Source organism: Zophobas morio, unplaced genomic scaffold (genome assembly GCF_036711695.1).
Source record: "Zophobas morio isolate AGI-343-1 ecotype UQ-CSIRO unplaced genomic scaffold, CSIRO_AGI_Zmor_V1 ptg000014l, whole genome shotgun sequence".
Lineage (NCBI taxonomy): Eukaryota > Metazoa > Arthropoda > Insecta > Coleoptera > Tenebrionidae > Zophobas > Zophobas morio.
In genome coordinates this window covers 7,028,060-7,052,756 of record NW_026972119.1, presented here as the reverse complement: position 1 = coordinate 7,052,756, position 24,697 = coordinate 7,028,060, and the positions used below count along the sequence as shown (strand labels likewise).

General features: G+C 33.6%; 1 protein-coding gene across 2 annotated transcripts in view; it reads left to right on the top strand.

The window, feature by feature from the left end:
* The first annotated feature begins 13,825 nt into the window (after positions 1-13,825).
* Positions 13,826-24,697, top strand: part of LOC135128947 (uncharacterized) — a 37,537-nt gene continuing 26,665 nt past the window's right edge. The window contains exon 1 of one of the 2 annotated variants that reach the window (XM_064056028.1): positions 13,826-13,985. Coding sequence is in view for 1 of the 2 variants with exons in the window: in XM_064056027.1 (XP_063912097.1) it covers positions 14,096-14,135 (40 nt within the window). In the remaining variant the exon portion in view is untranslated. Of the gene's footprint in view, positions 13,986-14,067; positions 14,136-24,697 lie in introns of those variants that run through there. The other variant, XM_064056027.1, reaches the window with a different exon arrangement.

Sequence of the window (24,697 nt, the reverse complement as noted above, 5' to 3'; positions counted from 1 at the left end):
AACCGAAAAAAACTCCATTCAATACGGTCAAACAAAAAATTATTGTAAACAATTCGAGAATAAATGTTCAAAATCAAGCTGTAAGAAATTATTAAGCCTGCAAGAATTTTTTGAAGCTTGATCGATGTTTTAAGATTAGTTTGAAATGTGGATAGTGTAATAACTTAAGCAAAAAAATATCCAGAACTTTAATTTTATGGTTACGAAAATAAGTCGAGCCTGAATAAGTCAATTTCTTGCCACGTGCTTTACGGCAACTTTTTCGTTATTCAAGTTAAATTGTATGGGAACCATGAACAGTTAAAAATTTTAATAAAATGAACTGTGGGTTTACAAACAATAGAACAAAATTTGGTCGAAGTTTATTACGACAAAACTTCAATCGCTCCTCGGGTGCAAGTCCAACAAATCCCACTTCTTTGAAAAATTATAAAATTAGATTTTGCGATGTTTGTTTTGTAATAACCTCTATAAAGTAAAACCAAGCGGCATAATTAACACCCCCGCAGCCCCCGCGCTGTGGGGGGCGCAAATTATAACGGACTATGTAATTTGCACAAGTACGGACAATGTAAAATATATTTAAAGTAAGTATATAACCAACGAAAAAAAATCCCTCTCAGCAATAAAAACAAGTTTAATAAACTCCCAGTGTGTGTTTATACCTCGAAAGAATGTTACGTAGAAATTTGTTTGTTGTTGAACAGAATCTTCTGAATAATTTTTATTAAATAAAGACGTGCGTATTTTCAACTTTTCGAGAAAATGGGGTAACTCGTTCTTAATTTGATCATTAAAAATTTGTTATGGCTTAATAAGCATACGCAGCACGAGAGAAACAGAAAAAAAAGAAACGGCGAAGTTTGGCATCGAACGGGCGACCGCCGGTCCACGTGTCAAGGCAAACCCACTGATGTATCTTAAGTTAGTGGTAAAAATCTATAACACTATTTTTATAGTGTTATAGATTTTTTGTGGACATTTGTACATTTTGGAAAAACTCAAAAGCAGATTCGAGCACCACAAGCATAGGAGTATATTTTTGTATAACATTTAAATCATTTTAAAATAGAATTCTCTGAAATGACGTCATCAGATTGTTGCTGGGGATTAATAGCCGAATTTGAGTCACCGTTTAACCATCTACGTGATATTCCTAATCCACGTACAAAATTTGGCAACAATGGGTCCAGTAGTTTTGGACATTAGGTGTCTAATAAAAGTCGATACATAGAATTGTAACTCTACTTGAGCTATTTTGACGATAATAAGTACCGTCTTCAAGTTACGCCATATACAGCCTGTTATTGAAAGGTACGTACAAAATAAAATCGGAAATTGGTCTCGCAATATGAGTGCTAAAAGTAAAAAAAAGTTCAGGTAAAAGTGTTCTCCTTTTTGAGATAAAAATTATTAAAATTTATATGCAAATTCGTTGTACGCCTCTGTAAATAAAATAATTTCAAGCACCAGTTCATTGTTATTAATTAATTAAATATCACTTACTAGATTTGAAGTAAAGGTAAACAATATGGGAGAATAATTTCAAGTAAATTTCATGTGCAATGTACAATAAATATCCTATGATTTTTTCTATATTTTTTTAATTTTGTCAATATACCTAGTTCCTAAAAACACTTTTTATTAGTTTTTTTGACACTTATGTTAGATTTCTCTTTGTTTCATTTACCAATAGTTAATACACATATTATTTACTAATGTTTTATCTCACTATTGTATCTCTAAAGAAAGTATTCAAAAAACTAATCATATGGACAGGTTAATTAAAGGTGGACTTTAATATTATCGTTCTTTGATCTGCTCAACTTTAGGTAAACAGATCGAAGGATCTGTTTAGTTAAATAAAAATTTGTAAAGCACTCTTTGTGCATCTTTTCAAACTACATTAAAAGCAGCAACCACCACAAAAGCATTCATCAAATGAATTTTCAGTGAATATTTTGCAGTAGGTAATCTATTTTCAACAAAGTAAAATTACATTTATTCATTAAGCTTATTAGGGTGAATTCTATCTGTCGTAATTGTTCTTCGTTGCGGCGTTACACTGCCGGTATAAGAAGCGATGAAACGAATAAAGGGACTAGGTTTGAATAGTCAATAAAATAGAACTAATTCAGTTAAAAAAGTAACTAAATCAATTATTGCTTGTACCAGATGAATACACAAAGTGAATAAATTATAGTAAATCAAAAGTAAATAGTCTGTATTTGCCTTCATCAAGTTACTACTCCTACTCGTTGTATCCCTAATGTGAAAAAAGAAAAGTGGGTGTTACTAGTTTCAGATGGTTGACATTTAAGTCACAAATGAAAAATAATTCGCTCTATTACTTACGTTACTGCTTCAAAATTAATCTTTTTTTTTCATAAAATAAATGAAAATTATTGCAGTTACGAAATTTACAACAAAATCTAACTGTAAACTTCCAAAGAATTAAGCTTTCAGAAAAGAAAATTACAATTCTAAAGCCTTCCAGTTTACAAACACGTAGTAATTAAATTTCTGTCAATGATGAGCACGTTAAACATATTTGCATAGTAAGAGTAAATGCTGTTCAACTAGAGCTTAATAGTTTTAGACGCGTAGTTGTTTTCACAACGACTTGAATCATGTAAATTTAATAAAGAACCTTCCAGTTTATACGCTAACATACTCGTCCTTTATTGAATTTTTAAGATAAGCAACTTGTAAATAATCATTTACTGATTAAATCGATTACATTGAAATTCATAGAATGCAACTGCATGGAAATAACGTCACTGACAACGCCAGAATTGGGTCAGTTTAAATAAAGAAGTTGATTGAAGCTTCAATACTAAAAAAATTAATTCTATGTCAGTCAATAAAATTTAAACGAGAAATTTAAATCATACGTACTTTTAGTATTAACAGCTGTTCCACTACAGTGCGAAGACCGACCTTTCGATTCATGCATGATTAAAATTTAAAGACTTTTGAAACTAAAGATAAAGACCACAATAACAATGGCAGATAGGTAAAGCCTTAGATCATATAATAAATAGATACCAATACTCAAACTGAAAGCTGTGACTAGACATGAAGCTATCTGTTGTCGTTTTCTACGTCAAGGAGAGTAGTATAATGCTATCCTTGTGCGATCACCACATCTTCATCTTTGTTATATGCATTTCATCTGTATATGTCTATTTCACTTCCATCCTTGTACTGCACCAGCGCAACAAATCGCTTTTGACAGATGTTTCTTCTAACCTCTCTTTCGAGTTGTTGTACAAAAAACAATTTTAGAATTTAGAACAAAGATCCTATTTTAAGTGATGTAGTCATAAAGGATCACAATTGCTGCCCAACAATTTACTATTCCTTTCGTTATCTACTGTGAATTATTTATAAAATGAAGCTGTCAACATCTTTCTTCCGAAGTTAGTTCAGACATACTTCCTAAAATTTAGGCGCGCAAAATTCAAATAGTGATCAAGCAAGGATAGCTTCATTGTAATCCCTCCATGCACGAGAGAGATGTGTGACAGGAGGATGTCGTCACAGGCTGTCCTAGGGAAAGAACAAAGCATGGTGGTATCTATTTATTATATGATCTAAGGGTAAAGCAAGCTATCTTACCGATCAGGTGAAAAATGCTATTTTGATATACCTCCATCTAAGATAAAACACAATCTAACTTACACAGTAAAACATTAAACTTAACACAGTACACAAAAATAATCATTGTACAGTAGCCTGCATAGATATTGTAGCCGTCCATAGAGTCGAAATTTGCGAATAAAAATAAAATAAAACCGGTTCAAACGGAGCCGACGGTGGCTTGCAACTTCTGACGTCACTCTGGCACACGTTGCACAGAGACGTATTTAATATTAAATGTCATCTTTTCCGTTATGATATAATCTGTTTCATTTCTTAGCTCAATCTCCTCAATAAAAACGAAGCTCTGTTCACTGTACACAAGTTGTGGTATGGTATATTCATGGTTGCGGAGGTAGATGGAGCGAAAAACCTGGTCATCTTAGCAGCAAACACGGCTATAAACTAGTCCACGTGGACTGTTTGTTTCCTGTCATATTTGACTTTGCTTGAACCAATTGCGTTGCACCAAACGGTTATTACACTTGTTGAAATACATTTTCAAACTTCCATCTTTCTCTAGATCGTCCGTTTCGTAGCTGTGTGACAAATCGTTTGTCGTAGACAGAAAATAGTAAGATTACAGTGACCCTAAGATTTTGTGCAATCGGCTTTAAATACACCCCTGTGTGATGCGACGTGTGCCGTAGTGACAGAACTTGCAAGCCGTCGTCGGCTCCGTTTGAGCCGGTTTTATTTTATTTTTATTCGCAAATTTCGACTCTATGGACGGCTACAATATCTATGCAGGCTACTATACCTAGCGGAGTAGGTATTCACAATCATACATGCTTACCTATAACGTTGGCTTTAAGTATAGAATATACTTATATGATATTTTATTTTATTTTAACTTAACATAGGTACTGTAAACGAATAACCAATATGTTCAGTTATAATTAAGTATGTAGTACAATACAAGAGCTCAATGCTGTTTTGATGAATCTTAATACTTAAAAACTAATAAAGCTCTAGATTTACGATTAGTTAAGAGATTCTGTTATGTTTTAATAATAATAATATGTTTATTTATGCTATCAACATAAACGTTTTGCACAAATCAAGAAAAAACAGATTACAGTGGATAAATCAACACTTTTTACAAATAAAAATTACACAAATATTAAAAAATACCTACAGATAGCGACATTTTCAATATATGTTTATTCTAAATAAATTCACCGATAGAATAGTAAGGAATAGTTACAACATGTTTCCAAATATACAGGTCGCTAGAATGTATGGAAACGGTTAAATACTGTTACGAAATAAGTCCATACGATGAATCAAGGCAGTATTGAATCCAAGCCTGTTAGATTGATCTCCTACCAGAATGTGAAAGCTGAGGGAATGCAAAGACGATTGTTCCAGTTAGAGCAGAAATCAAACACGAATTTGCTCTCGCCATTATTCAACCACCGCACACCCCCAAGAAGAACCTCATGATTTAATTAATACTGATTGTGACATACCTGTACGCGTCGCAAATGTTTTCCCCAAAGCCATAAACATCAAGTGGGGAGGTTCTTGCCATCTGTGAACCAGTCACGAAGATAATCCATCACAACGAAGACCTTTCTGGTAACAGTCATGAAGGAATAAAAAGAAACTTAGAAATTCCTGCCCTAGAGCTTGGTCATCTAACCGAACATCAGCGGAAAGCAGCAGGAGAGTTTCTACAGAAACACAATGGAATATTTGTATCTCGCAGTCCTCTGGGCGCACAAACATAGTGCAACATCGGATAAACGCTGGAGACGCGCAACCGATCCGTCAAGCTCCGGGAAGAAGAAACCGAGGAACTGGTACGAAAAATGTTAGACGAAAGCATCATAGAGGAGTCAAATAGTCCATGGTCTTCGCCTGTAGTGCTAGTCACCAAAAAAGACGGATCGACGAGATTCTGCGTAGACTACAGAAAATTAAACGATGTAACCAAGAAGAACAGTTACCCGCTTCCACGAATTGACGACACGCTCACAACCCTATCAGGATCCGCCAGGTTTTCCACGTTAGACCTAAAAAGCGGCTACTGGCAAGTTGGTATTCATCCTGAAGATAAGGAAAAGACCGCTTTTTCTGCCGGCAGCGGCTTGTATCAATTTATGCTAATGCCTTTTGGACTGTGTAACGCTCCGGTTACTTTTGAAAGGCTGATGGAGATGGTATTACGAGGGTTAACATGGAAAACATATTTGGTTTATTTAGACGACATCATGGTAATGGGAAAGACATTTGAGGAGCAGTTGACCAACTTGGAAGAGGTCTTTAGCCGAATGAAGGAGGCAAATTTGAAGTTGAACCCGAAGAAGTGCCTCCTCTTCCAAAAAGAAGTAGAATTTCTGGGGCATACTGTTTCGGCAAATGGGATCAAGACTACGGGAACAAAGATCAATGCGATTCGCGATTGGCCAAGACCAAGAGATCCGTAGAAGTCCGTAGTTTCCTGGGATTGTGCACGTACTACAGAAGGTTTGTCAACGGGTTTGCTGATATTGCTGCTCCTCTGCACAGGCTGACGGATTTGAAGTCTCAGTTTAATTGGACTGCTGAATGTGAAGCAGTCTTTAAAAGATTGCAGAGCGCACTATGCTCTAGTCCTATTCTGTTCTATCCTCAATCATCGGGAATGTTCATCTTGAACACGAACGCTAGCAACATCGGAATAGGTGCTGTATTGTCACAGGTGCAGGACAAAGAAGAAAAAGTCATCGAGTACTTCAGCAGAGTACTTTCGAAACCCGAGAAGAACTACTGTGCTACGAGGAAGGAGTTGCTGGCGATTGTCAGGGCTGTTGAACACTTCCATAAGTATCTCTACGGACGCGAATTCCTGCTTAGAACTGATCAGGCAGCCCTCACATGGCTCCTTCAGATGAAGAATCCCGAAGGACAAGTGGCTAGATGGCTTGAACAACTCCAACAGTATCACTTCAAAATTCGACACAGGGCTGGTAAGCTCCACAATAACACGGACTCTTTGTCGAGAAGACCATGTAAGAACTGCAAACACTGCGACAAGATCGAGCAGCGTGAAACGTCAGTCAACTGTGGAAGGACAGCAGTCACCGAAGACGAAGAATGGACTACAGCCCAGCTTAAAAAAGACCATGAAGAGGACGTGGATATCGGGCCGTTGCTCAAATGGAAAGAAGATGGGGCAGAACGGCCAGCTTGGTCGGAAATATCAGACGAGTCACCCTCTTTCAAGGCGTTATGGCCTCAGTGGGACTCCCTGCGTATCGAGAATCGATTGCTTAAGCGAGCTTGGGAGAGTCTGAATGGGAAACATACCATCATGCAGTTGGTTGTTCCGGCGAGGGAGAGATTTTACTGGTTCCGTTGCCGAGAAGACGTTGAGAGCTGGTGCAAGAGATGTAGACCTGTGCGGCGGTCAAGGTACCGCGAACTAGAGCGAGACGGCCGATGCAATAATATAATATTGGTTCGCCTTTCGAAAGAATTGCAGTGGACATAGCAGATCCTTTCCCGGTGCCCGAGGACGGGAATAAGTACAAAATGGTCGTCAGCGATTACTTCAGCAAGTGGCTCGAAGCTTATGCCATACGAAACCAAGAAGCCACGACGGTTGCAACAACGCTGATCGACGACAACTGGATCAGCAGGTTTGGGGTTCCAATGGAACTCCATTTGGACCAAGGCAGAAACTTCGAGTCAAATCTATTGCAAAGTGTTACTGAAGTACTAGGGATACAGAAGACACGGACTACCCCGTTGCACCTGCAGTCGGATGGAATGGTAGAACGGTCCAGTCGTACCATGGAAGAACTTGCGCAGGTGGTGGCTGAAAATCAGAAAGATTGGGATCGACATCTTCCACTGTTCTGGCTTATCGATCAGCTGTCCATGACACGACGGGTCAGACACCGACGCGGATAGTTTTCGGAAGAAAACTTCGTCTGCCTTGTGACATCTTGTTCGGTTCACCGAGTGAAGAACCAAAGGAGGTCATAGATTACGTCGATGACTTGAAGGAGAAGCTGTTGAGCGTTCACGAAACGGTGCGCCACAAGATCCGGGTGTCGAGTGACAGAATGAAAACACGCTACGACCTTAAGGATAACTCAGTAGGATTCCAGGCATGGGATTTGGTATGGCTTTATAATCCCCGAAGAAAGAAAGGTCGTTGCCCGAAATTATCACCAGACTGGGAAGATCCATATACTGTCGTGACGAGAATCAACGGTGTCGTTTACAGAATTCGACGAGGGCCAAAGACGAAAATGAAGATCGTCCATTTAGACTGCCTCATGGGGTACAACAGGCACACCGTTGACGTTTTTGATCGGGTCGATCAGAACTAAGGAGGGGGCAATGTTACGAAATAAGCCCATACGCCGCCCCGGTACGACGCCTATGCGTCTTCTAGTATATACGTGTTGCTTCTCGCATGTAGTCTGACTCATCGGCCACGTGGATACAAGCGGATGTCGGGACGGGCCCAGAAGAAGTCTCGAAGCGGCGCTCGAAAAGCCTGGAAGCGGAAGTCGCGAATACCTAATTCGAGAAAGAGCTGGATCGCCGAAATATGGATTTAAATAGAGGCCACCGTCGGGGATGATTTATTCATTATTCAGTCAAGAGTGGAGTGCATTTAAGTTGCGAAGTTGTTTTGTACGTAATCGCAGTTAGTCGTGTAAATAACAGTTAAAAAAATAAATTGTTGAGTTTTTACCTACGCCCGACTAATTATTCGCCCGTCAAACGTAACAATACCTTGAGAACCCATTGTACAAATCAACTGAAATTAGGTATATAGGAGTATAGTAGCTTGCATAGATATTGTAGCCGTCCATAGAGTCGAGATTTGCGAATAAAAATAAAATAAAACCGGCTCAAACGGAGCCGACGGCGGCTTGCAAGTTCTGTCACTACGGCACGCGTCACATCACATAGGGGTGTATTTAAGGCTGTTTGCACAAAATTTTAGGGTCACTGTAATCTTACTATTTTCTATCTACGACAAACGATTTGTCACACAGCTACGAAACCGATGATCTAGAGAAAGATGGAAGTTTGAAAATTTATTTCAACAAGTGTAATAACCGTTTGGTGCAACACAATTGGTTCAAGCAAACTAAAATATGACAGGAAACAAACAGTCCACGTGGACTAGTTTATAGGCGGTTTGCTGCTAAGATGACTAGGTTTTTCGCTCCACCTGCCTCCGCAACGATGAATATACCATACCACAACTTGTGTACAGTGAACAGAGCTTCGATTTTATTGACGAGATTCAACTCATAACGGAAAAAATGACATTTAATATTAAATACGTCTCTGTGCAACGTGTGCCAGAGGGACATCAGACTTTGCAAGCCACCGTCGGCTCCGTTTGAACCGGTTTTATTTTATTTTTATTCGCAAATTTCGACTCTATGGACGGCTACAATATCTATGCAGGCTACTATACAAGAGATTGTGGTCTAATTATTCGTGACAAACAAATTTTTTGCTTCATTTGTTTTCAAGATGCAAGGCCAACTTGATTTTTTTTAATGGCACTACCATATAATTAATGCATTTTTTAATAGGGCTAGAGAGAACAGAGCACAACTTCTTGTACCTCTGTATCTAATTTCAGTTGATTTGTACAATTGGTTCTCAGGACATTTAACCGTTTCCATTCATTCTAGCCACCCTGTATAGGTAAAGCCAATGGATTAAGAACCATGGATAGCTTCAAAAATATCACTGGGTCAACGGATCGTCTACGGACATTTTGGTCGAAGCAGACTAATTGTGATGAATAATTGTGTGCTTCGTGGTTTAAAGAAACAATTTTCAAAATATTGTTTATGTACCGAATTTTAATTTTAAGGTATATATCGAGGTTTTTAATTTGCTCATACAGTTGTGTTTTTAGATGTTTCAAGTAACTGATTTGTTTGGAGTAAAGAGTCCGTAGGAATTCTCGAACGTGTACTGAAATAGAGTTAACCTGTCTTGATATAATAATTTTCCTGATATCGACATCGTTGGTGTCAAAATTGTTAACAACAGTGAGCAAAAACGGCTAATATTTGTCATATATGTACCGCCTCAAATACATATGTGCCCAGAACTTATTTGGAGCTTTTTTGACGAACTCAACTGTTGTATAGTTGATAAAAATTATGAATCACTCATTAAGGAAGATGTTTATCAGTTATCACGCTGCCCTTTATACGCACTTCGAAAGATTAGACAGAAAACTCCCTCGTTCAGTTGATTTTAGTACAGAGCATATTTCATCCTATAATTTTAGAAAAGCCAACTTTCCCCTCCTTTGTCAATCAATAGCTTCAATTGATTGAACTTTTTTGGCGTCTCTGAAAGATATTGGTCAAACTTGCTCAATGTTTTACGAATAGCTGAATGATATTTTTGATTTATCAGTTCCTAAATACTTAAGACAAACACTATCCACCTTGGTTTTTTCCAAAGGTCATTAACTGCTTACAAAAAAAAAGTCCATGCGTCGACAATTTAAGGAATATAAAACTCGTTCATAAATACCTGGATCTATTTAAGGTGTATCGTTCTTCCAGTAGAAGACTAATTGACGAAGCATGTAAGCAATATAAGACTAAAATGGAGCTTACATGTTCTAAAGACCCAAAAAAATGTTGGGACTTTGTGCAAAGCAAAACATGCACCCCACGTATTCCAGCTCTTATAACCTTTAATAATACTGAACTGTCTTTTCACCTCGAAATAGTTAATGTGTTTGGCGAAGCTTATTCATCAAAACATCTCCGTTTGACGAGGAAAATATATCACTTTCGCAAAACTTTTGCCACTCTATTTCCGTAACCAGTTTTAATGAAAATGACATCTTAAGACAATTACAATACGCTAAAGACTCTCTTACTGCAGGTGTTGATAACATCCCCTGTTTGATCTTAAAATATTGATCAGTTTGAAAGCAAGCACATATTTGTCCAATCTTAGAAAAGGAAATAAGAACGACATAAAGAACTATAGACCCATCTCGTTAATAAGTAACTTTCTTATAGTATTTGAAAGTCTTTTGTATAAGAAAATCTTTAACACAACAAAAGATTTAATCACGCGATTTCAACACGGGTTTGTGCCTAAACGCTCTATTATTACAAATCTGGCGGTCTTCTCTCAATTTGTAAGCGAGGCTATCGATGCTAAAGAACAAGTGGAGTAATTTTCACTGATTTTCAAAAGGCTTTTCCAAATATTTGTTGAATAGACAATTTTTTGTTAGATATCGAAACTTCGTTTCGATTAGTTTTACCCCCACATCTGGCGTTTTAAATCTTGGCTCTTTGCTATTCCTACTCTTTATCAACGACCTTGCGAGTGTCGTTACGTCACATAAATTAGTGTTTCCAGATAATTTGAATTTATATTGTAAAATTTGTTCCACGGAAGACTGCTTAATTCTTCAACATGATATTGAGTTCCTGATTGTTTGGTGGAAGCAAATGCTGTTTTATTGCACTATAATTTGTACTTTTGTATGTATGTTGTATTATTAATTAAGAGATCTGCTATGTATAATGAAATAATGTCCTGGGAATTTTATTTGACTTACGACTCATTGTCACGATATGGAATCTGAATCAAAGGAAATTTCTTAAATTTTAACTTTTATTCAAGATGGTATTTATCCCCCTCGAAGATATAGACACTCGATTTTGTTAGACAGATGTAGCTTTGTTTCTTTGAGTAAATATCGTTATATGTTATGCGATAAATTTGTTTACAACATTGTACACAAAAATCAAATTTTATAATTTTTTAAAGAGTTGGATTTGTCGGATTACACTTATAGCCTTCGGCCAATTTTTTATTGACCAAATTAAGAACCTCATTTTTTGATTTGCTCATTCAAAAAAATTAATGAATCAATCAATTTATTTTATTGAATAAATCAAGAATTGCAAAACTGAATATGTACCTTGAAATCTTGCAGACGTTTTAAAGTTATTGTAAGCATGGTAAATATTCCGCAAAAAATTGATGACATCATCTCAAAATTTTGCCGAATAAATTCTACCCAAAATGTGTAAAATATGATAAGTTTTACTTGGGATTTATCATTGCATTCATATTTTTTAGATTTGCTTAAACAGGTGGCTAAAAAAAATTAACGAATGAGCCAATTTATTTTATGAATTAAATTAGGGACTTTTTTCAATAGATAAGATAAATTTAATAAAATTAATCTTTTTCTAATTTTTTATTGATAAAATTCAGTCACCCGGTTTTCTGGAAAATGTGAGAATAGACACGTGTTTATTCACTAATAATAATTAAATAAGAATACTAATGATATTCGCGAAAATTTCGTTTGATTGTAGCTTAATTAATAATTTTAATCCTCTGTTTTGAGGCCATAAATTCATTTAAATCAAACTAATTTATACGTGAGATTCTTCCGATGTAGACGCATAAACACTTTAAGTTGTTATTATTGCCGAGGGGCCATTTTTACTATTGACCGTAAGCTAAGAAAATATAGTATCGAGTTCATCGGGCCACTTTGTACTTTCATATTTCTCGTCGTTTCATGATCCGTAAATAAAATGCAATGTTTTATTTAATAAACGGAAGTCGAACCAATAAAAAAGTCTGGACCATCGCATCCTTGTTGATATTATTAATCTCAGGATGCTGCTTTTCTCAATTCGTCTAATAGATCAAGATGTTCCCGCATACCACTTAACTCATAATTAAACCACTTGAAATTTTTTTGTAGAATTTTTATAATAAAATACCTAGTTATTTTTAATGAAAACTAAATCTATTTCATGCATATATTATATAATTATATATATTTAATAGACCTATTTGAGTTAATGGTCTAAATTACATAGAACAAGTATGGTTTCCTATTTGTCATTTAGATTATTATTATAGGCACTAATTTGTGATTCGAAAGATGAGTTTCAGTGACCTTTATCGTCAGTGATGCAAGATCAGGGCTTGTTAATATCTCATCTAGACAATTTTGATTACGAGTTAGTTTAGAAATAAGAATTTAGATCGAACGATGTTATAAAGTCTCTGGAGTACAAGCTCTGACTTCGTACGTTTTGTTTTCTATTTTTAGATAAGTAAAAAGTCTATTTAGGATTTCTAGAAGGATATTAAAGTCTTCGTTGTGGAGTGGAGGAGATATGCTGCTATTATGTAGAAATTGCTGCTAATTCACAATACATTTCTGTTGAATATTTTACCACAACAAAGAGATTAATAAATTCAAAATTAAACTCGAACTAATAATATAAGCACCTCCAGGTGTATTTATTGTACGAAAAAAACTAGTAGCTAGCTATTTTATAGTTACATATTCAGTTTTTGTAAAAGTAGTTATAAATAAGCTACTGAAAACAGCCATCACATGCTCTGTAAAAGACAATAATTCTTCCCTCACTATAGCTTGTTTGCACCAATTTATGACATTGCTCGTGCTTGTTTTACAGTATACTTAGTGCATGCTGTAGCAGAAACAAAACGGCGAACATCTGAAATTTATCCATCATGTTTACGACCACCTTCAATGAGTACTCAACGCTCAACATGAAAACTTCAATAGCTTTTTCACAGAACTGCAATCGCGAGTATAAAATATGTTTGACGTCTCCCTTGAGGCGGTACACGACAATATTTTCTCTATAATGGTTCTCTAGAATTAACAACATAATAATCCTCAAGAGAAAGCGTATCGAATCCATCTACAAGGTACATACCAACAGCACAGTTACAGTACACCCACGAAGGTAAACAGGGGCTAAACATTAAATTTGCATTCACCTTTGGTAATTCGATTACGAGCTATTATCTCACGTATTCGAATACTTCCTCCAGTTTAAGGTTTCGTCACGTATCTTCATAATAAAATTATCTCGATATTAAGAAAGTTCAGCGACAAACCGGAATTAAGTGTCAATTACAACGATTTTGTGCGTGGGTGCCCGAGACCGCAGCACGAGGGAATTTTTCCTCGATATCGTGTAACCGACGAATAAACAAGATAAAGCTGTCCCGTCTACTCCAAATAATTATTTCAATAAGGAGAGTAAGTGTAAAAGCACTTATAAATTTTGTTATAAATAGCGAAGAAACGCAAGCGCGTGCTTTTATTCGCTTTCAATTCCACTAACCCACATTTCGTATCAAACAGTTTGGCATCGCTATTTGATAAAGGAAGGCGTGCAGAGCTTTGAGAATCCGCGGCATCTGTTCGGACGAACTTTCGTAAACAATCAAATCCGAAGACATTCCATGGAACGAATTTGATTTTTATTGCGACGATGCGATCCGCTATTATTATCTCATAGACAAGTAAACTTCACAAACAGGTGCGTGTTTTCCCGCTTTTGGTGTTTCATTATTGTGATCTTGACACGTGTGATTGATGTAGCTTTGTTATGATTTCCCTCTTTATTTCTGAGTGTTGTTTGGTCTTCGAATGCACGTGGAAGGTGTAAACACTTTTCATTTTCTTAAGCGTAAGTCGATAAAATTTTATTCCGTCAACTTTATTACTTTTGTCCAGAGTTGGAACGGGTAAACAAAACGTTTCGAACAAGCCGTGATTCGACAAGTGGTTTTCGGATTTAATTAAATACGAGTTATTTGACGCAAATTGCATAGCAGATCATTTTTCGCAGGAATTTCAGAATTTAAAAAATCAGTTAACAACATTTTCATTTAGTCATTATACGCTTTAATCTGCTTTTTCAGAAAACGCGTAATGAAAAACCACTTCGAAATCTATGACTTTCTAAAATAACTTTGTAGAAACAAATTTTTCACTAAATACTGGTGATTTCAGTTCATATTGCTGTTAAATCTGAAGTATCCATAAACATCCCTTGCAATTTGACGTGGACACGTATAAAATACCAATGAAATATGGAACGTTTACAACTTCCTTTGACATTTCAAAATTATAAAAAGAGCATGGCATAAATCAAGCTGATTTACACTCATTTTATATCTTACATAATCAGACACAAATCAAACGACTGGCAATAAATGTTGAAATGAAAGAGAAATGGCAAATCCGTATTCATCAAAAATTTACCAGCGTATTAGATTTATTGTATGTTATAGCAAATCAGGTTCACGGTTTAAATATTATTTCTGCTTGTTTCGCTTTCCCGCAGTTTGTAATAATAACAGCACATATTTTTAATTATGTATATATATATATTTTATGCGAAATTTTAGCATTGTTTAAAGTATCGGTTTTTAAATATTTACGTGTTTACGATGAATTCGCCAAAATCAAAATGCCATTTTCTTATAACTGTGAGTTAAACATATAAATTTATAGGCAAACGAACAATTTATAATAACATTGCATATAAATATCAGTAATAATCTGCAAATTACAGCATAGTGCGCAAATAAAACTTTTTAATTTTATTAGCATATTTTTATATTTGTATACCTAAGTGGTGCCCCTAGTATTTTTTCTATTATCTAAATAATGTAATGCATGATTTCTATCAGATTTTTGTTATAACCACAACAACAAAAAATTTCTTTTTGGGTCTGGAATTCCTTTTTTTTTGTGCAGTCCTAATTTGAATCAAAACACTAACAAAATAGTATGTTACTTGTCAGGTGTTCAATGTCATGACCACTGCATGATTTCAAGGTTAAATTTAAATGATTGTGTCTAAAATAAATGGCTTTAAATATAATTTAATTTTAGTCCTGGTAAAGTCGGAAGTGTTGCATTAGCAATTTCTGTCCGAAAATCGTACTTAAAGACAAGGTGATTATGGATTAAAAAATTCACCATATCGAACCGCATACAACTGGTGGTAGATAAGACCCTTCGTGATGCTCTTGTTCTTAAAACTTTTAATTTTTTGTGACTTAAAAGTAATATTCTACACTTGTATTAGCAAATAAATGTAAAACTTATCTATTTATAAATAGTAGCTCTTACTTAAAAAATATTCATCTTCCTAAAGACTACTTTTATAAATATGCTTGATGTGGTTAAAGCATTTTTTTTCTTCAGTTCGTCGTCAAACAGAATAGAAAGACCGGATCTTTTACACCCAGGGCAAAATTGGTGTAAGTGACATTAAAGGATCAAACATTTCAGAGTAATATGGAGTCTATATTGCGTTCTACATTGAGTTGGTAAATTACAAAACTCATAAAGTCATAACTCATAACTAATCATAAGCAATCCGTTAACTAATGAAAGGATTCTTGGCGGTGTTATCAGTTCTTAAAAATTTACCGATTTTCTGAAGAAGTCGATACATGATTTTGCCTAAGCTAAGGAAGTATTTATTGTCATGCTTTCTCAACGTTTCATGACAACTAGAGTACGATAAGTAGGTCTCCCTGTTCCGTCTATTTCTCTATTGTCTGTCTGTGTCGATTTTTATTAGACAATTAATTACTTGACCAATTGTCAAATTTTAAAAATGTATGTTAGGAATATCGTGTAGATGATAAAACCAGCGATTCAACATTTTGCGTAGTAAATACCACTAAATTTTATAAAGTAACATACACCTGTACTTGTGGTTTATAAATCTGCTTTGATTTTTTACAGCTACTATAAAAAATGATTTTGCAATATTTGTCACATGTTTCGTAGCCGATAGCTGGCCTACGCAGGAAACAAATAGTCGTAGCCGAGTGTTTAAAGCATTGATATAATAAAGGAGTGGATGGAGCCTTGTATACGTTTCCATACGCAGGCGAGTGTAATCAACATAAGAGAGAAATAGCTAGACCGGTTATGCGTCAGTGGGGAAAGGACGGCTGACTGGGTGTCACGTGCTGAGTGGCAAGAAACGCTTCATTTGCACGGGAATTAATACGTTTTCTTCCGAATTTGTTCAAACAAATTATTATAACAAACGTTTATTAATGAAAACTATATTTTCACAGCTTACATTATAATTATATATAATCTAAAATAACAGAAATCGTGTTAAGCGATGGAAATCCTCTTTTAATAAAATGAAATGTGTGCAGAATCTACAATACATTACGAATTCAGTTAATACAACAATCTTCTACAAGTTACCGAAATCTAATAGTGTACAATAATTGTTTTTTCAAGCTAACATTTGGAAATCTGAATTTTTAGGATAAAAGTAATTAAACTTTCGGAATAACTAACAGTTTGACTAATTTAATTAAACATATTAAATTGTGTGAATTCTCTACCAAGATCAATTTTTTAAATTCACGTACAATTAACTAACACAATAACCAAAAATGAGTTAAAAAATAATAATATTGATTAATGAGTAAAGTGTGTTTAGGTACCTTGTTGGAAATGAACGCCTTCGCTTAAGTATTCTTCTGTTTTTTTTATTTTTGCATAAATGTTCAGGAAAATTAAAGACGCTGGGAATAACATCTTTCTTCAATTGTCTTTTACCAAAATGGATTATGAAATCTGATCCTAGAAAATGTTTTCCACAAATACGAGTATTTTCAGTAGGTATAAAATCCTCCCTTTTTGTAGCTATAATCCATTTTTTCGTAATTCGGGATGTTTAGGGAATCTAACAAAATTTTTATATTATGCGAAATCCTTCGTTTGTATACAACATGTAATTACTACCTGTGAAATGAAATAAAATTGCTTCCGTTTGCACGTTCCGTGCAGTTATATGCACAACACGATTTCACCATACTTAACAAATAGTTCGATAAAATGCAACCTAAGAACACTACTAATTTGAATAATCGTAACTTGAGTTCACTAAACGTAATTTTGCAAACAAAACACCTTCACACACCATGCGAGAGCACGAAAGAAACCTCCCAGAAACACATTGCCGGGCAATTTCGCGCCAATGTGTTGCCACCCAAAGAAACCCATCTCTGTCCGACTGTGTTGACAACGCGCATCTCTCTCTAAGTTACTTCCATATAATATTATTTCTATGGTTTAAAGCGTTGAAATTGAGCTCAGTTCTTGTGACCGCTGCCCACGAACAAGTCCAGTTCCTTTAAAAATTCATAAACTTTGATTTTGGAAAATTTTGCTTATTTTATGAAAACCTGTACAATTAAAAAATATAGATAATACCAGTCACAGTATAGAAAAAAAAAAGATTCGATAACCATAAGATATTTGACATATGAACAAAATATCGGCTACATGAAACATGCGGAAAATATTCCGTTTTGTACAATAATTGTGTTAAAAATCAAGGCGGATTTATAAACCACAAGTACAGGAGTATGTTATTTTATAAAATTTACTAAGCAAAATGATGAGGAGAGTCATCAAATTGTTGTACAATCTGTACAATAGAGTCGGATACTATCTATCTAATAAATATCAACACAAACAGATGAAAACGGAAGACCTATCTTTTCATACTCTGAGGATTATGAAACGAAGAGAAAATATGAAAGTAAAAAATTGTTCAAGATGAATGTGATAACAGTGACTATTTTTCACGGTTTTTGATTTATCTATCTAAATCGATATTTTGTTTTTGTAAGTGAACATAAATTTGATGTAAGGATTTTTTTTTTATCATTTTTCCCGAACTTAGACTTGTGAACTGCATAATGTACAGTTGCGCCATTTTTTGAGCGCCCTGCATATCTATATGTTGTTTTAGAATCGCGTCGATAATACAGGAAAATGTAATATGTATTCTAATATCAAAAATAGCAAAAAATGCTAAGCTAGCTAAGTTAGAACAAAACTTTAATATCGCGCAATCGCATTTATTCACAATCGTAAAATATCCGAAATATACAAATCATGTATCAAAAATTTGGAACTACCCTTCTTTTTACGAAATGCAAAAAAATATGGCATACAAATTTTTTTTCAAAAATAAAACATTACACTAGCAAAAAATGAAAAAAAAATCACCACATATATATTTATATAGGTGGGTCACTAACCACGCGGTGTTCAGGATCTCTTTTAATTACTAGAGATACAACAAAAAGTCAAAAATCAAAGTTGTATGGTTATTTAAGGGCTGTACTCTAAAGTTATTTTTAACTGTACAGGGTATTCTATTTTTAAGGTGTAACACAATTTTTTTAATGAAACACCCTATATATCTTTACTTATTTTCGTTAGCCTCTTCCCAGGCTACTACGGTTTATTTGACTTTGCCACATTATTTCAATTTGCTTGAAAATGTTTGACAACACAAGGGTTCACAAAAAAAATCGCAAGAGTTATTTTTTAAAGTATGTCCTACAATATGTTGTGGATGGAAAAAAAGTACACGCTTTGTTATAGTATACCTTAAATGAAATTGTGATATACAGTGTTTATATATATATATTTTTTTTATTATCACAGTTTTCAAATGTCGATATTTCAGTTTTTTCAAATAGAACACCCTATATTTTATTACTGCATTTTAATCTATTTTTTGTTCTCTTTCGTTTTGTTCTATTTTTATTTGTTCATATTAGAAGAATAAGAACAAAAAGTAGGGTGTTCTATTTGAAAAGCTGAAATGTCGATATTTCAAAATTGAAAAGTTTAAAAATTTTTTTATGTTGACAATATTTCAAAAATAAACTGTAGTTCTAAAAGCTGAAAAGAGGCCGATCAAAATATGTAAAAATATATAGTTCGGCGTTACGTCTTAAAAACAGAACATTTTCTATTAGTTAAAAATAATTTTAGAATATATTCCTCAAAAAATTTCTATATTTCTAATAATAATTAATGTGATGTGGAGGAACGCACGGTTAGTGACTCACCCTGTATAATAAAATGTAACGTACATTTCAGGTAAGATTTGTATGATAATGATGTGTTTAACGTGTAGGGCACATAGATAAACTGAGACATGTCATATCACGACCACCACATATTTTTTAAACCTATAGTGACTCTGAATGAATTAAGCATTTTGATCATGTAGGAATATTTTTTGACTCTTCTTAATAACAGTTTTTCTACAAAAAGCACTGAAATAATTTTATTTGTCCGTCTCGGCTTTATTTCTAAGTAAACTTAGGAGATGCGCCACATTCTGAACATGACTATAACAAAATAAATATTCCCAAAATAGCTAAATTCTAATGCTGGTTAAACATCAACAAATACCTCGTCAAAGACGTTAATGTATTAGAGAAGGATTTTAATGAAATATGTATTTTAAGAATGTTTTCAAATATGTGTTTAATATTTTTGAAGCTGTTCATAAATATTTTTTGCAAAAAATGATTTTCTTCCTATCCTCAAAATTACAAACGGTACAATTTACAAGTCTGATGTATTTTGCATATTTAAATTTAATTCTGATGGTACGGTACTAAATGATACCCGAGAGAATGAGAATGAATTTTTTTAACGAGACACACATTTTGTGATTTTTGTCCAATAACTTTTTAACAATAATATAACGTTATCGAGTGAATTTACATTGATTTATTAAGAACGATTATATTTCTTTGTCGTATTTTGTGGTTTTTCCTTTTTTAAATAAAGTATTATTAGTATCCTATTTTTTTTATATGTAAAAAAAACATTTTCAAAATGTTAGCGACACAAACTCCCGGGCTTTTAGATATTGACAGTTTCGATAAAGTAGCGACAATTGTATACAAGTATGTTTAATTACAACACTTCATCTACAAGTTGTGCCATTAAACTTTAGCATGACCAATAAATGTTAATTAATGGAAATATTGATTCTAGAAGTTGCTTGATTATTATTTTTCGGTCTCTGTTGATTACAAAAGTTAATGTAAAATATATTAAACTACATAAAAGCAATGATGTAACTAACAATTTAAATTTTAATTTCACATTTATACGTAGTTCTTGATCCTGTAACCTTTTATAAATATTCTAAATTTTTTAAAATCGATTAACTTTTCGAACAACAGTTCTGACATTCAAAAGTAAGACTGTGATGATTTTTTACATTTTGAAATCAGTTACTAGCTAGGTTATACATCATTTTTTTTTTTTTTAAGAATTTCTTGTAGGAAATGCATTATGCTCGAGGAACAAAATCTACACCTATGCGAGAAAAAAAACTCAGGAAAAATGGTAATTAATTTGGTCCAAAACACAAAAACTCGAAAAAAATTATTTCTTTCCCATTTTATAAAACTAGTATAGTAGATGATGTTGTTGGTTTCAATTTATATACGTTTTCTCTAATTGTTTCAGTTATAAAAAATTTCCGGGTATTTTTAGTCCACCCGAAGCACAATTTATGTTGTATCATGGCAGAAGCCACAAGCCAAGGAATTGTCAGTTTCTTACCAGCATATAACATCTTATAGCTAAGAAAGTAACATGTACTCGTATTATATTTTCCTTTTTCTTTGTGTTACTTTGTCGTGGTGAAATTGAATCGTTGTTTTACTTAAAATCGTCTTTGGTGGAGGCGCCGGGTAAATACTTATATTTACAATTAAATTTGTTTAAAGTTATTTTCTCTTTAATGCTACATGAATTGGCATACATTTATTTCAAAGTAGAGTTAATTAAGTACATCACCAAGTTTAATTATAACTAATATATACAACAACCAAGATGAAAGAAAACTAAATTACATGACGCCTATTTGACAGACTAATTCCATGTTTCTAGGAAAGAGAGTAAATTTTTGACCTTATAGTTATTTGATAGTCACTATACGGATTATTGCAACTTATTTTTTCATAACTTGCGTATTATTGTGCTTAACGTTCTGTATCTACTACGAGCAATCAATAGCCATTGTAGGCCATATCAAGGTCACAAATTTAATGATATTGGAGAAAAATAATTCTTTCGAGGGATTTAACTTACAGCGTACTTTTGCCTGAAAGTGAGTGAAATTTATTGGTGCCTAGATCTACAGGATTTTTTGTTCGAATATTTCAGTTAATTCTTTTTTTATTATACAGTAATTGCATACGAACAATAAATATTTGGGAAAATATAGTGCTTTTATTATTCATTATAAATCGAGGTTTTTGAAATTGTAAATATTTGATAGTGTGATTCATTCCAAACTAGTACATTATCCACTCCTTTTTTTTAATGTAGTTATTTACTGTTACTTTTTGTTTGTTATTTCCGTTGATTGTTTGATCAAGAATGAAAAAAATTTACATTTGTATTAAATTACAGTAAAATTAGGTCACCAAACAACAAAATAATAGCAACATACACTTATTAATGACAAAAAGTGGAACACTTTGATATAATATAGGCTATAAAAACTTTTGTGCGTCATGTCATTTACATATTTAATTAGAAAATGATACTAGTCTAAAAAAACTAACTTGTGACGTAGCGTGTTTTCAATTATTTACTTTTCGAGCTTTAGCTAAGGAAATATTATTGTAACATGGTTTATTCCGAGCTTGCCTACTTCCATGTTTTCTTGATGTTTAGTGACCCCTAGAGTACGAAAAAAAATCTTCCGTTTCCGTATGCCTGTCGTCTGTCTGTCGTATGTCGTTTATCTATCTGTGTCGATATTTAGTAGACAGATAATCGCCGAAACTACTGGACCGATTGTTGTCATTTTTATATGTTGTATCTCAGCATAGTCGAGAACGCCCCGAAATTTTCATGGGAGCCTGTACTGAAAAATTTTGCTTTTCAAAAATTCTCCAAAAAAGTCCTAAAAAATTCTGGGATATAGATTTCAAAAGTACAGCGTATTTTATGGTCCTGGGGTAAGATTTTAGAAATATTCGATTAGTAAATATTTTTTTATTAAAAATAAAAGCAATATTTTAATGCAGAAATACGGTGGGCAAGTTTTCATACATTTAGTGAAATATGTATGAGAAAATTAGTATCTTAAAAAACTCAACGAAATATCACTACATTGATTAACCCAAATAGACTCACAGGATTTTGAATATTTCATATGAATTTGGTAGGCAAATAACCTTAAATCGTTTGCAAGATTTTTTTGTTTTAAACTTACATTGTAATCTTTTTTTTCCAAAAATCTGGGCATGCAGGGCAAAAAATCAAGACGAATTCGCAAATACATATGTAGTAGGTATTATTTTATAAAATTTAAAAAACTACAACTATAGAAGTATGTTCATTTATAAAGTTTAAATAACATTTACTATGAAAATTTTGAGTTGGCCCCACCACATTGTTGGTGGGGACGATTAGACACGTTTTGATAGCATTTTACCATCTAGACGATATTCCTAAAATACATATAAAATTTGACAATCTATCTAGTAGTTTCGGACATTATTTGTCTATAAAATATCACACGATAAACAGAGTGTTGGACGACAGACGTATGACAGACAGACGACAGACGGAAGCGGGAGATCTATTTTTTTATATTCTAGTGATCAATCGGTCTGGTGGTTTCGGTGATTATCTGTCTAATAAAAATCGATACAGATAAACAACACAAGATACACAGACGGAAACGGAGGAAGTAAGCTGAAGTTCGATTGAAGGGGCGTTCTATAATAATAAAGAAGCGATGAAAGCATGGAAAAAATGAAAGAAAATTTTGAAAACTTTTAGTTGCTAAAAAATTTTAATGAACTCCTGAATAAATGTTTACAGCATGTCATTAAAGGGGTCAACAATTTTGTCTAGACAAACTTTTTTAAAAATTTTCAAAAAATGAGATACTGTTCTTAATTGACGGATCGAAATTTTATGAAATGAAAATGAAAATATTGTGCCAAAACTGCTTTTGTATAAATTAATTTAAGAATGAGAGTTCAGCAAGTTTCTATTTATTAATAAGGTAGAAAAACATGATAAAGGTTATTCACAGCACTTCGATGTTCTCCATTCTGACTTCAATTAGAGATGTGGAGTTATTTTGAAAATATATAGTTAAATTTTGGACCTTCTTTCAAGTACAAACGGAAAAATCTAAAATCGCAAGAAAAATTGGTGTAAAGAGTTTAGATAGTACTTCCCTCGCTGTCGGAAACGTGACGACTGCATGCCTATTATGTTTTTTTTTCGCAATAGATTTCAAAGCATTCGGTTTTGGAGCTCCTGAGTAAATCAGTAAAATAAATGTACACATTCATTAATTTTTTTGAGTCACCTTGTATATGCAAATCCAAAAAATATGAATGGAGTGATATATCACAAGTACAAACTCATCATATTTTGTACATTTTAGGATTTATTCGGCAAACTTTTAAGGTGACGTCATCAAGTTTATGGAGGGGATAACCAAATATATTTTGATTAAAGATTTATGATGCTCTTTATAGCCTTAAAACATCTGCAACATTTCAAAACATTCGGGTTAGCAGATTCAAAATTAAATTACAAAATGTTGTTTTATAATTTTGATTTTTTTCCCAAAAACCTGGACGTTTCGGGTAAACACTCAATTCGAAGTCGTAAACTACATGTATAGGACTATGTTATTTTATACAATTTAAAACCCATTTACTATCTACAATTTTGAAGTGACGTCAAATTTTGGTTAGCGTTTTTCATCTACACGATATTCCTAATATAAGTACAAAATTTCACAACAATCGGTTCAGTACTTTCGGAGATTATCTGTCTAATAAAAATCCGGGACTGCAGACAGACGGACAGACAGACGGAAATTTCTTCATCTTCTAGGGGTCATGAAAAATCGAGAAAACGTAAAAGTAGAGAGTCGGCCGAGGGACTCGATTACAATACTTCCTTTGCTTACGCTCGGGAAGTAAAAATTGAGAAAAGTAACAAAAAACTGAAGAATTTAAAGGCAGATAGTTATAATACAGAAAGTAATAAAAAACACGATGAAAGACAACCATGCATTTTTGAAGAATTGTCTCTGATAAAATTTTCAACTTGTCAGATTAAAGACAAATTTTCAGAAATTCATGGCTCTCTCTAATTGTGTTTTTAATGCTCTGTTGGTACTTTCATCAATATAAATTTAGTTGATTTAATGTTGTTAACAAAAAAAAAACTGGACATTCGTAGACTAGTATAAATGCACCAAATTCATCCTTTTCATTAGCATAATTTTGAAAATAATATATGTACTCGTCCAATAGAAAAATCTGTTCTTGTGGAGAATTCATTAGATAATTTTATAAAAGCATGCCCCAAGGTGTCTTGTTTATG